The sequence below is a fragment of the Parasteatoda tepidariorum genome, chromosome 3 (assembly GCF_043381705.1).
Source record: "Parasteatoda tepidariorum isolate YZ-2023 chromosome 3, CAS_Ptep_4.0, whole genome shotgun sequence".
Taxonomy (NCBI): Eukaryota; Metazoa; Arthropoda; class Arachnida; order Araneae; family Theridiidae; genus Parasteatoda; species Parasteatoda tepidariorum.
Window position 1 is genome coordinate 9665033 of NC_092206.1, and position 13858 is coordinate 9678890.

At 31.6% G+C, this 13858-nt stretch overlaps 1 protein-coding gene across 1 annotated transcript in view; it reads left to right on the top strand.

The window, feature by feature from the left end:
- The window catches only part of LOC107441478 (Kinesin heavy chain 73), a 129414-nt gene that overhangs the window by 32687 nt on the left and 82869 nt on the right, over nt 1–13858 (top strand). Inside the window, exon 2 of the mRNA XM_043045685.2 lies at nt 7024–7102. Coding sequence (XP_042901619.1) covers nt 7024–7102 — 79 coding nt within the window. The remainder of the gene's footprint in view (nt 1–7023; nt 7103–13858) is intronic.

The following is a 13858-nucleotide window of genomic DNA, read 5'->3' on the forward strand; positions in this document are numbered from 1 at the left end:
GGTTACATGGCAAAAAAGGGTTTAATTTTTTAAATTAAAATTTTATTTAAAAATTTAAAATAATATTATCGTTTGCTTTCAAAAACTATAAAAAATTGCGTTTTATAGATTTTAGAACAAAATTTCAAAATGAACTTGAGTAACTAAACTGTTATAAACCTACTTTTTAGCACAACTAAGTATGTAACGCTGGAGTAAGTTAAAATAACATAAAAATAAATAGTCATACTTGTCTTAGTTTTATAGTTTATCTCCTAAAATAAGACGTTTAAGAGCAAACGATGTTTTGCATCTCGTTATAGACAAAGACATATCGATTGCATTTTTTGCTGGTTATTCAAATTTTATTCAGAAAAATTAGTCATGATGACTAATGAGTTTATTCATCAATCATTATTCAAAAATTTTTATACATTTGCATAATGAATAATGACTAAATTTTCATATGAATAATCATTCAGAATAAATTTAGTCATGAATAAAATTTTCGTGAATGATGCCCATCACTGGCTATTACGAAAGTTGGTGAGCGAAGTGAGCAAGGGGCGAAACTTCCTAGTATTATAAAAATCTTGGAAAAAATGCATGTAGGGAAAAATAAAATGAAAATCCGACTTGGAAAACATATTGGGAAATATTGTTGATAAAAAAAAAATTTCTAACTCTCTTCCTCGTGTCTTTGTCAGCTATGCTGCTGAAGAGGGGAGTTTCTGACAATTCTTGTGAAATTTAAATGCAATATTATTTGAAACAAAAAACTTGTTCTCACATTTCCTGTTTATTTTATTTCTTATTTAATTAATTATTTATAACGTTTTAATAGTTTAATATGTATTTTATTCTATGTGTTCCCCAAACATGTATAAGTTTTTTTACCTTATAAAATAGACATCGTTAATTTAAAAAAAAAAAGAAAAAAACTCAAAATGACTCCACATCCTCGGTATGCGATGCAATCGAAATCATCGTGTAAAAAATGGTTCCAAATCAGAGGAGGGGAAGAAACCTGTCTAATTGGTTTTTATGATTTAAAACATTAAGAAGAAAAAAAAACGCAACTTGTTACGATATAACAAATTGACTTTTGAGTTTATCATTGAGGAGAGTTGGCCATATGCATCTGATTTTATTCTCATTAATTTTTAATTAAAAGTAAGTAGTAAGTTTAGCAGACTTATTTTTTTACCCAAATATTAAAATGTTTTTCTTTTCGATTTGCCAGAGAATAAAAATTTATTTAAATTAATAAAATTTGCAATGAGAGTATATATTTTAAGGGCGAACACTAAGGAAAGTCCTTTAAAAAGTGTAATTTGAAATGGAAATGTTTTTAAATATCATGTTTGATCTGTGTTCTGAAAAAGAAATGTGGATTTTTGTCACCAAAACGAAAAAAGTGGAATTTTAAATGTTGCTGGAAGTTTATTGTGAAATTTTGCCCTTGCGGTTCGTTATGCGTGAAAATTTTTATAAATTTATTTTTTCATTTTTAGTCTACTGAACAAACTTGATATTTTAAATATATATACATTTTTTATTATCATTTTTTTCGACATTTTAGTTTTGAGTCAGTTCAGGCCGAAAATAATAAAAATTTTGATTGGCGATAAATTCTGCTAATAGTGGTCAGAAAGCGTTTGAAAATTGTGTTTCCATCCTGTACAGAAAACCAATTAAAAATTTGAGCACTTAAAGTAGTCAAAAATTGGTCAAATTTTAATTGCAAGATTTTCCTTTTCTTTTTTTGTAGAGTAATAGTTATTTATTCTTACGTTTAAATTCCAGGTTTGATTTTTTTTTTTCATTTTCTTTTAAACAAAATGTGTCTAATATAAAGTGACCACACATCCCGATTTTGGCGGGACAGTCCCGCTTTTTGGTGGACTGTCCCGCGTCCCNACGTCGCACTAGAGCTGCACAATGGACTATTGGCGACGGTCTGGGAAACATCCGAAGACATGCCATCACAATTTTGATCCTCTGCGGTAGCCCGACGACTTGCGCGCGAAGTCGAGCACTTTACGGTAGCCCAGTTTAACGAGGACCCATACCGCACACCCTCGGTCCCTACGCAGACTGATCCAAGTGGTCACCCACCCGCACACTGACCGTAGCCAGTGATGCTTGACTTCGGTGATCTGCTGGGAACCGTATCTTAACGATTAGTCCACTGCGGGACAATAAATGATCCGAATATATTGCAAAGTATTCACTCGGATCAAAAATATAACCGTGAAAGAAAATCATAATTTTTTTTAAGTAAAATTTTTTATTTGATTAAAACTCATGATATTCAAATTATTATTTTTTACAAATATTTTCATAGTTACCAATAATTAATAATAAATGCATTTTTGTACAAGTATATGAATGTATGTAATAAAATATATATATAACTGGATTGTAATTCTCATTTTATCCCATTTGTCCCGCTTTGTCTCAATGAAAATAGGGTCACTTTAGTCTAATATAAATTCTGGAAATAGAAAGGAATTAATTCATAATTTATTTACTACGCTTATAATTCTTATTAAATTACACTATTATTATTTAATTAGAATAATAATAGTATAATTTAATAATAGTATAATTTAATAATATTAGTTTAGAATTTAATGATTAATACTATTATTAAATTCACTATCCATAGAAAGAAAATATTTTGTGAAGAGCAAACACTAACACGCTTGCAATGTTACGCCTGTGTTTCTAAATATTTTTGGTCCGGTGAGTAGCACTTTAAATATTGTAGGAGCAGAGGTCTGTTTTGAAGAAATTTGCGTCCGTTAACGGACCCTTCACAAAATATCGTTTCATTAAAACGGACCCTTCATAAAATATTTTAACTTAAAAACGGACCCTTCACAAAATAATTTATCTTTTTATCGGACCCTTCACAAATTTGTTTATTTTCATTATTGTTTTGTTAATTGTATAAACACTTCCCAGAAAGATGGATGTAAATGAATTAAGTTTTGTCTTCGGCAGACTCCTCTTCCATTATTCTTCGAAACGAATATTCTGCGTGCAGAGCAGCATAGGCTAAATACCAAATATTTGCATGTTGCTTCTCTAATCTAGAAGCAGCAATTGCTGTTTATTTTTAAAATTTTTATTTTTTTATTATAATTTTACAGTGTTGAGCATAATCATGTATCTATTTACAATTTAAAAACTCCTTGAAAATTGTTTTTGCAATAACAGGACCCTATTTGCACAAATTGATAAGAACAGGACCCTGGTTGAAAGAATGTGATTTGACGTTTATTTTATATTCACAAATTACGAGTAATTTTTTTTACAATTTTACAAAAACAGGACCTTTTACAAAATGTCTGAACAGACCCCTGTTTATTATTATTCATAGCCCTTACCGGAGACTTTACTTCAGTAGATATAGTAAAACACGTTTTTAGTATCTCATCTCATCAAAATAAAAATTTAATTTTATTTTATAACCGTCGTTGAACAGCCGACCCAATTTCATGATTTTACGACTACTTACGTTCAACTCCGTAGCCTTGTAATTTTGAACCAATCCAGAAGACAAGGAAACTCCTGGATCAGTACCCCCAGAGGTATTGATTTGTTGTGGGAACATGGAGGACTTTGAGACTCGACAGATTTAACGTGCATCAGTCACCATTTACTACACGGGGAGTCTTCGGCCGAAGAGGATCGAACCCACGACCTCTTGGATACGGGTCCAGCGCCCTACCGACCAGGCTATCCCGGCCCCAAAATAAAGATTAACTGTATTCAGTATCATCTAACACTATGCTCTTTCTTGAAGTTAACTCAATGATATGCGAAATTTGCCACAGCCGAATAATTTCGCTAGCACTCATAACTTCAAACGGTCATAACAAACCTATTTTCACAGTAATTATCATAATAGTGCACAGTATCATTAGTGCAGTTTTAATAGTCCGCAAATTTTCTAAAAAAAAATACTTTGTACCTATATTAGTATCTTTGGTACTTACTAAAACTCTACCATAATACTTAGAGGTCTGTCCAGGGCAAATTTACTATCGTTTAGCGGTAACTTCACTAATTCAACTTTAGGAAAAGTGGTAGTTTCACAAAATACTTAAAAAAAAAGTTCTAAAATTCTCTCCCACTGCCCTTTTAAAATTTTATTGTTGTATCCCTGTAAAAACAATAAACCAAGAATTTATTTCGCATTTCGATTTGCAATGGAACCCAACAGTGGTTTGCTCTACGAATAAGTCAGGTGTTTGGTCAGATAGTGCGGCGTAAGTCTAACCGGTCACTAACGCCTTATTATAGCGAACTTTTTTTTCCGCAGGGTTTTTTTTAAATGAAATGACGAAGCTTTCCCTCTGTGAAGTTTGCAGGAAGTCGAAACTCGAACTAATATTTTAAACATTATTCCTTTGTTTTTTAATGAAACTTTTTTTTCTCTGTGAATTTTTTTTCTGTATGAGCCAGTCTAGTTCTGTTAAATCTATGTTTCTATTAAATTCAAGTTGAAATTTAATTAAGGACATTGATTTTTAAATTTGGAAACAATTTTAAGATCAAGATTTTACCACAACAAATTTGTTTTTGAGCACATATGGGAAAAATATATATGTAGAAATTTACCAGTCATAAATGATTTTTATTTGTAATGACAATGTTTTCTTATTTTACCATGTTTTTGTGTTGATTTGTTAACATAATTTTCACAAATTATGTCTAAATTTTCACAAAATAGGTACCTCTTAAAGAAACCTAGACAGACCCCTCTTAGTGCATATTATCAGAAATAATTAAGCATCATTGACATCAATAACAGATAAAAGTATGGCAGTTTTTTGCTTTCCCCTCAAACGAATTAGTATCATTTCTTTCTCAATTTGACTTTTTATTATAGCTTCCCTTTTTTTTTCTTTCAATTAGTACGTATTACCAAAATTAATTGAGCATTGACGTTAAAAATCTTAATGATGATTTTATACTTTCCTCCCACGAATTTGTTCTATTTCTCCATGAATTCTGATTTTTAGAACATAGTTTATTTTCATTATTACAATTACAACCTCCTTGTTTCGATTTGTTCGAACCCGCTCGATCGCTATTTTTTGATGGTGACTGGTTTCTTAATTCAACTGTAACATTGGGTCACTATCGAAGTCCGTTGAAGAAACTTAGCTCTTTCGGCAGGTCACGTGAGCTATATTTTTCTTCCGCCAATGAAAAAATTCATACGCGTTTTCTCAACTATCGTTTGGGGGAATATTTTTAACTGTGATTTTCAAATTAGCGTCTGCTCGCAAAGTTGTGATCTGATCATCGATATTTGTGTCTGTAATCATCTAAAATATTACTTAAGCTCTTTAAATATTTCACAGTATTAACAACATTTTTTTTAAAAAGTGTTGTTTTATATAAAAATTTAAAAGTTATTTTGATTTAGAATAATTATTTTAAACAATTTCGGATACAACGATGTTAAGTTTTCAGTTTTAAAATTCTCTTTATTTAAACGTTTTAAGCTCTCATGACATATTTTAATTTGTGTTAAGTATTTTTTAACGTTTGTTTTAGATAATAATTTGAAACTTCTACTAATATATATATATTTGTAGTATATATTATATATATTTAATTTGAAATTTACATTTTCAAAATACCTATGCATCAAAAAACATGGACCGGGATAGCCTAGTCGGTAGGGCGCTGGGCCCATGTCCGAGAGTTCGTGAGTTCGAACCCCGCCGGCCGAAGACTCCCCGTGTAGTAAAGTGACTGGTGCACGTTAAATCTGTGGAGTCTCAAAAGTCCTCCATGTTCCCATAACAAATCAAAACCTCTGGGGGTACTGGATTGGAGATCGATCGTTCTCCGATTCAGGTCAAAATTACGATCTGTGGATGAATGTATAAATGGGTCCGCCCTATAAACGGGTGCGACGTATGGTGTGGCAGAAGTCGAATTCTTGGCCGTAGATGGCGCCACTGAAAAACAAGAACAATCGCACTTCTTTGCCTAAACAGGCATACGTCTACAACAACAACAACAGCAAAAAACATATGCGTTTAACCAGCTCGGCAAACGTAAGTCCGTAATGAGATTAAATAGTTGTATATACCTTGTCGAACATCCAGTGGCAGAATTTTTTCGAGCTATCTGCGACCAAACTCTGTAGCACTAATAACTCTCTAGATTACGCATCGTGTAAATAATCATCACAATAAAAAAATAATGAAAAATCATGAAATCCGCGCATACTAGAAATTGCCACTAAAGAAATCGACGACGAAATCACGTGATTCGGACACCTCAAAAAGGGGTTATTTAAATGCGTGTTTCGTTTGGACATTAGATTGTTGTAATAAATAACATCCTATAAAAATATCGGATTTAAAAACTATAGCGAACAATAGCAATAACAGCCAAAATATAGATGGAATCTTTGCTTTTAAAAAAATAGATACTCAAATGCACGATTCGAATTTTCCTTATTTTTCAAAATATATCGGGATATTTAAAAACCCACTTGAAAGTCAATATCAATAACTTCCGAAAATACAATCGAAACATTATATCGATTTACGATACTGTCGTTCTTAAATTGATTCAAAAAAGTTTTCATCGTTTCAAAAAGTGATTATCTAAATGCATGATTAAAATTTTACGTGTAAATTTCTGTAGAAAAGAAAACTATTTTTTTTTTTTTTTTTTTTGAGACAGAGTCTCGCTNTTTTTTTACTTTTCAAAAGAAAAATCTTTCTGCAAGAACTTAGTAACGTACTGCGACAATGTCGCCGGTCGCTGCGATTCTGCCACTGGGGTGGAAAATGATAATTAATCAAATGTTGGCAATTTATTCTTTTGTTGTTGACGTATGCCATTAAGGCAGAGAGGGTGCGATTGTTCTTGTTTTCCAGTGGCGCCATCTATGGCCAAGTAAAAAAATTAAAACTTTTAAAATCTCTTATAAATAGTAAATAACAAACATCAATTAAAAGAGATTGCGAAGCTATATTTATATGTTGTTTTATTTATTTGCAGAAATAGAACTTGCAACAAAATGCGTAGTAGAAGTGGATCAGCAACAGACTATACTGCACAATCCTCATTCCAGGAACGGGTGAGTTTTGCTTTTGTATTTTAATATTTTGAATTTTCTTCGATTTTTTTTAAATGTGAAAGCTCATACAGAGTAGCGCCGCGAATGTATCGTAACTACCACTACAATTATTCAATTCCCATTCACTAATATATAAGACATGTTAACTCCTTTGTTTGTCCTGAAGTACCATCTCCATAGATGACTGTTTACATTGTCGGTAACGAACATCGCACTCGAGAATTGCCATTTGTCGTTGTAGAGTATGACAACCTCCTTGGGCAAAATTTAACCGTAGTGCATGCGTTCTAACCTGTTGTCAGTAGTCTTCTGAATTAAGCTTTCTAATAACTACGTTTTTTAGATAACTTTCACTAATAACCACGTTTTTTTTTTTTAGAAAAGATGATAAGTTATTCACTTTAGTCACATAACCGGTTAGTAACTGAATCAATAAAGAAAAAAGAAAACAATGGAAATAAAAACATGACCACCGAAGCCGATGTCTTCAGGGGGTACCAGCTCCGGAAGTCATGGAACAAAACCTTTTCTATTGAGAGAGCACGACAAATGCTAAAATTTGCTGCCTCAGTACCCCGATGGTTTTGCCAAAGTCCAGGAAAAATACAAGACAAACATAAAATCAAATCAGAAGAGAAATTTCAAACAAAATCTTGAGAATATAATACAAAAATTAACATACAAAAACTCACAGTTCAAACAGCAATTTCATGAAACTAACTCAAAGTGAAAGAAACATTTGAAATAAAATTATTTCAAATATTTGTTGTAAAACTTTACAGAGTTCTTGCAGAAAGATTTTTCTTTTGGAAAGTAAAAAAATTTAGTTTGTTTTTCTGCAGAAATTTACACGTAAAATTTGAATCACGCATTTAAATAATCACTTTTTGAAGCGCACAATTTATGCCGATATCGTAAATCCATTTTGATTGTATTTTCGGCTGTTATTGGCATCGATTTTCAAAGTCCCGAAATATTTCAGGCGATATGGGAAATTCGAATTGCGCATTTGATCATTTACTTTTTAAGGCAATAATTCTAGCAATTTTTTTTGGCAGTTATTGCTTTTGATTTCCACATAGTTTTTAAAACCCGATATTTTTTTTATACATTATTATTTACTACAGCAGTCAAATCTCGAAACGAAACATGCATTTGAGTAACCCCTCTCTGAAGAATCCGATTTGCGTGATTTCGTTGTCGATCTGTTTTTCAGTAATTACTGCAACACATTTCATGGTATTTAATCATTTTTTTAATGTGATGATGATTTGCAAAATGCGATAAAGGAAATAATTAGTCAGTCCCCTCCCCCCAACAAAATGCGAGAATATAACCTATAATATTAGAATAAGAAAATACAACAAAAAAATTATCGTTTTTGTAAGCACAGTGATTTTCTTACCTTAAATTAGAAACATGCATCTTTATCATTGAAAGTATCTAGCAGAAAGATATTACAGGGTGGGTAGCGTTTTTAAAAAATGCTTAAGGGTGCTTATTTTTGATTTACGTTTTTAGGAGCTCTTAAGGTGCTTTTTTTATTCGGGGTTTGTAACAAGTGCTTAATTTTTTATCTTTTAAAAAAAGATTATGTCTTTGCCGTGTCGATTGCCGTTCTAAATTACAAAAAAAATGCATGATTTTTACAATTTTCTCCGCCATATTTATCAGAAACATGCCATATTTATTTCTACCGCCATATTTATTTTATCATGATTATGTAAAGTTTTTTAAAAATGTTTTTGAATCTTATTGATTCTATGTTTATAAATTAGGAACTTTAAACGATAGAATTTTTTTTTTATTGTTGCACAGATCCTAGTTATGAAATTTTTTTTTTTGGAAAGTGATTAAGAATATTTTATGAGTGCTTAAGAAATACTTAAAAGGTGCTTATTTTTTGTTGAAAAATCAGGCTACGCTCCCTGTATTAGTGCTAGAGAGTTTTGTTGCAGAAAGCCCAAAAAAAAATTCTGCCATAGGGCACACACGCATATAATACAGTGGTGGCCAAAAGTGTGGACATTTTTTGAAAGTTTCATGTTTTTCAACTTTGTGTGCTTGTAGAATATATTAATTTTCACTTAAATTGAACATTAAATTGCTTAGTTTATATATTAAATTGAAGGTAATTTAATGCAGAATTTAATAACAAAAACAGAATTAAAATATCTATATTACAAAAAAAGTTATGCTCATTTTAGTAGAACAAACAAACAAACAAACACAAATCGTTTTGAATAAGGACGTGTTTTGTAATAAAAGCGTACTAGCCAATCACAAACACTGTTCTTAGGACCAATCAAATGTCTGTAACTATAGTTTAGGTTATTGGGATGGTAAAAGAGTTATTGTTGTGGAAATATTTTGTGGAATGATTCGTACTAGTACAATTAAATAAAGTATTGCTGTTTTTGAATATTTAAAGTCTCTTTTTTTAATTATACTAATTTTAAGCAATGTCATCAACAAGAAGAACTAATTGGACTTCTACAAAAAGAAGCCGAATTGTCATATTGAGAGAAAATGGCTTCTCTTATGCTGAAATTGCAAGACAAGTTGGTGGTTCAGTGACTTGTTTGGTGTACGTTCTGTTTACGTCATGAAAAAACGAAATCAGTGGAAAATAAAGCCGAATCAGGCCGAAAAAAATGCACAAGTGCTACTACCGATTGAAAAATTAAACGGCTATGCCTTCAATTTAGAAAAATTTCATCAGATGCCATTAGAGGTGAAATGAATGCAGCGGGTATTGCAGTAAGTTCAAGAACAATAAGAAGGTTATCAGGATTTGGACTACAAGCTAGAACTCCAAGGAAAAAACCATATTTAAATCAAAAGCAATGCGAAAAACGAGTTAAGTGGGCAAAAGAACACATTTAATGGTCAGAAAATCAATGGAAGCAAGTAATCTGGAGCGATGAGAGTAAAATATCGCTCTTTGGTAGTGATGGTAGAAAATACGTGAGACGTGAGTAAGTGAAGCACATCATCCTGATTGCATTGAAGCAACTACAAAAAAAAAAAAAAACCCCAACAAATGTCATGATCTGGGCATGTATGTCTGCAGATGGTGTGGGCCGAATTCAAGTGCTTGATGGCATCCTGAATGCCAAAAAAATACATCGAAACTCTCCTGAAACCAAAATTTATACCTTCCATCAGGGATCTCTTTCCCAACAACGCACCATTTATTTTTCAGTAGGATTCAGCTCCATGCCACACAGCAAAAGTATGCAAAGCCTGGTTTCAAAATAAAGGCATAGATATATTACCATGGCCAGGAAACAGCCCTGATCTCAATCCAATTGAAAATTTGTGGCAACGTTTGAAAATTCTTGTACGAAAAAAACGTCCATCCAATAAAAGACAACTTATTGAAGCTATAATTGATTCTTTGCACCATGTGATTACGAAAGATGAATTCCTAACACTCGTTCACTGGATGAAAAGATGCTGTGAAGCTGTCTTAAAAAATAAGGGTTACTCGTATCTTACTAAGTATTGATTGTGTAAGTAACACTTTAAAAAAAATGCAAATCTAAGATCTTACTGTTAGTTGCATAACTTTTTTTGTAATACAGATATTGTAATACTGTATTTATTATTAAATTTTACATTAAATTACCTTCAATTTGATATATAACTGTTTGTATTTAAGTGAAAATTAATCTATTCTACAAGCACACAAAGTTGAAAAACATGAAACTTTCAAAAAAGGTCCACACTTTTGGCCACCACTGTATATATTATTATTTATATTAATTATCTATCCTATTCACTTAGTTACGTAGTTTTATGACTAGTGGTAGAGATCTCGTTCTAGTTAAAAGCTCAGAGAAAGGTCAAGGTGAAGAGCTGGAAAGGAAGGAAAACGTGATCCCAACAAAGGGGAAAATATTCTCATTAGTGTTATTCCACACAAAAGAAATCGTCAAGTGTTGGTGGTTCTCCTTCACACAATTCTTCTATTCATAAAATAGAAAAGGTGTGGTTCCACCAGCAAATAATATGCTTTTAATGTTCATCCTTCCCTTTACGGTAATAAACATGCATCTTAAGTTATCCGGGAATAATTTTTTTGGCATAAACATTCCCTAAGAAAATTAATCTTAGCCCGAATTAGTTATTGAATATTCAATCATTATTTAATCTTTTAGTTTATTTTAGGAAGCATACATTCCCTGGCTCAATTATTAGACGCGCTATAAGATTCTATATAAAATCTTAATTACCAGGTGATACTATACAGCTTTATTGTTTTTACGCGGTTTGCACTTGTTTACGTTAGTGCAGAGGTCACCAAAGTGTCTATATAGACCCCCAGGGGTCTATTTAACAAAAATGGGGGGCGATCCGAATAGGAAGNTAACAAAAGTGGGGGTCGATCTGAGCCAGGGGGTCGAATGGGGGTCGATCCGAATCGGAAGGGTCGAAGAATAAACAGTTCTTAATACGCAAATCCCAAATATCTAATTGAGTATGTAAAATTTGTGAATTTTTTTTATTAATTGACTTCATATCAGTTTCTTTATAGAACATAAATTAATAATCGCATCATCAAAAACGTGGACATCAACCTGCAAAGATGAGTTTGCTGAATTATTATCGGATCTTGAAGAAAAGAAGCTTTTTTAAAAATTTAACAATAAGTAAATTTTGAACAAATATAAATATAATGCAAAAATATGTAGAACTTTATGAAATAGCTCAGCCTTTTTATGCTAGCTTTTCCAAGTTCCTATATGGTTGAAGCCGGTTTCAGTCACGTAAATTCAATCTTAACTAAGTACAGAAATAAATTAAATGTGGAGTTACGAGGGGATTTAAAATTAAAATTGACCAATTTTGAACCCAATATAGCGAACCTTGCAAAAAAAACCCNAAATGCGAATCGCGACGTTGAGCATTATCTTGTATGTCTTTACAATTTAAAAACTCCTTGAAAAAGTTTTTTTTTTGCAATAACGGACCCTATTTGAACAAATTCATAGAAGCGGACCCTGGTTGAAAGAATGTGAGTAATTTTTCCACAATTTCACGAAAAACGGACCTATCACAAAATGTCTGAACAGACCCCTGACAATGTACTATTACTTTAATAAATGTTTAAATCATAAAATAAATGTACAAACACAATATAGAATTTTATCTTAATTAACGGAAAATTACTTTTATGGGGGTCGATGGAGATTTCGAAAAATTATATAGGGGTCGATGATGAAAAAAGTTTGGCGACCCATGCGTTAGTGTATCAATGGGTTAAATTAGACGATATATAATATAAATTCGATGATTGGATACATTAGACAATATATTATATAAATATGGAATATTTGTTATATAAATATAGAATATTTATTATATCGGGTATTATACTAGTATATTATAATACTAAGATCAAATTATTAGACGCACTGTAGTGTTTTAATAATGACAAGATTTGCACTAGTTTATAGGCAATACTTTTATAATTAAACATACATGTAATGGGTTTTTATTCAGGATATTTTATTATATACTTATATACTTCCTATTTGTATTTGATTTTCAACGTATTGCATTTCAATGTTAACCAATTAATACACGGACGTAAACAAGTGCAAACCGCGTAAAAAACAATAAAGCTGTATATAGTATCACCTGATAATTATAATATTACATAGAATCTTATAGTGCGTCTAGTAATTTGGCCTGGTAATGTAAATTGTCCTTAAAGTCACGTTGGTTCAGTGATTAATGCACTGAACAGAAATAGCGAAAAAAACTGAGGTTTGTTCCACAGTGGTGGCTTAAAGCACACCCACCTTCCGATTGATGGAGACTAGGTTGTCTGAGACGTAAAAGCGGCCTGTGCACAATGCCGACCACGTTGCCTTAATAATGCCTTCATGAATTTCCAGAGCCTTAACCTCTATGATAGAAATCTTCAAATTTGGCGTAAGACAACCGAAAAAAGTAATTGTCACATCAATAGCGTTTTTAAATTTGAATGTTTTTTAATAATTTATGTATAAATGCACAACAAAAAAACCGTTTCGTCAGAAAATCGTCTGTAACAAAAGCAATTTAGGAAAGGAAAGCAATTGTTCATCTTTTTGTAAATAAAGCAATTTTAAAGGAGAAGTCATTCAATGAATATTATAAGCAATGAATATTATCAGCAATGAACATTATAAGCATTTTATTATAAGCATTTGATATTATTATTAAATATGTTTAGCATTAAAGCGATGAATTTCTCGAAGCACGCTGTGAACTATGCTAAAGTGAACTATGCTTTACTGAGAGTGTTAAAATTCGCTCAAAAAGATATTTTTCCAGCTTATGAATCCTTTTTTTTGTGGATATATCTTATAAAGACAAACAATTGTTCAAAATCCTTAGAGTTACTTCATAATCGTCTCTCTCATTTCGTGGTTTTTAAAACAAGGTGATCTCCCAGATGAAAAAAAAAATGTCTTTTACGTGGCATTGATTGATTGATATTAACTATTCATGTAACATTTCGATGACGTTTAGGCGTAACATTGTTCTTGCGTCACGCGATTATTGATTGGAATTTAGTGGATCAAGATATAAAATTAGCACCCAAGACATCAACTATTCCCAATTCTTTTCAGTCTCTCTGTGCCAGCGAGCGTGCGTGTATATATATATATATATATATATAAGTTCAAAATGAAGAATAAAACAAAGAAAAATTATAGACATATGAAAAAAAGGGGGTGGGAAATAATAAGTAAAAAAAAA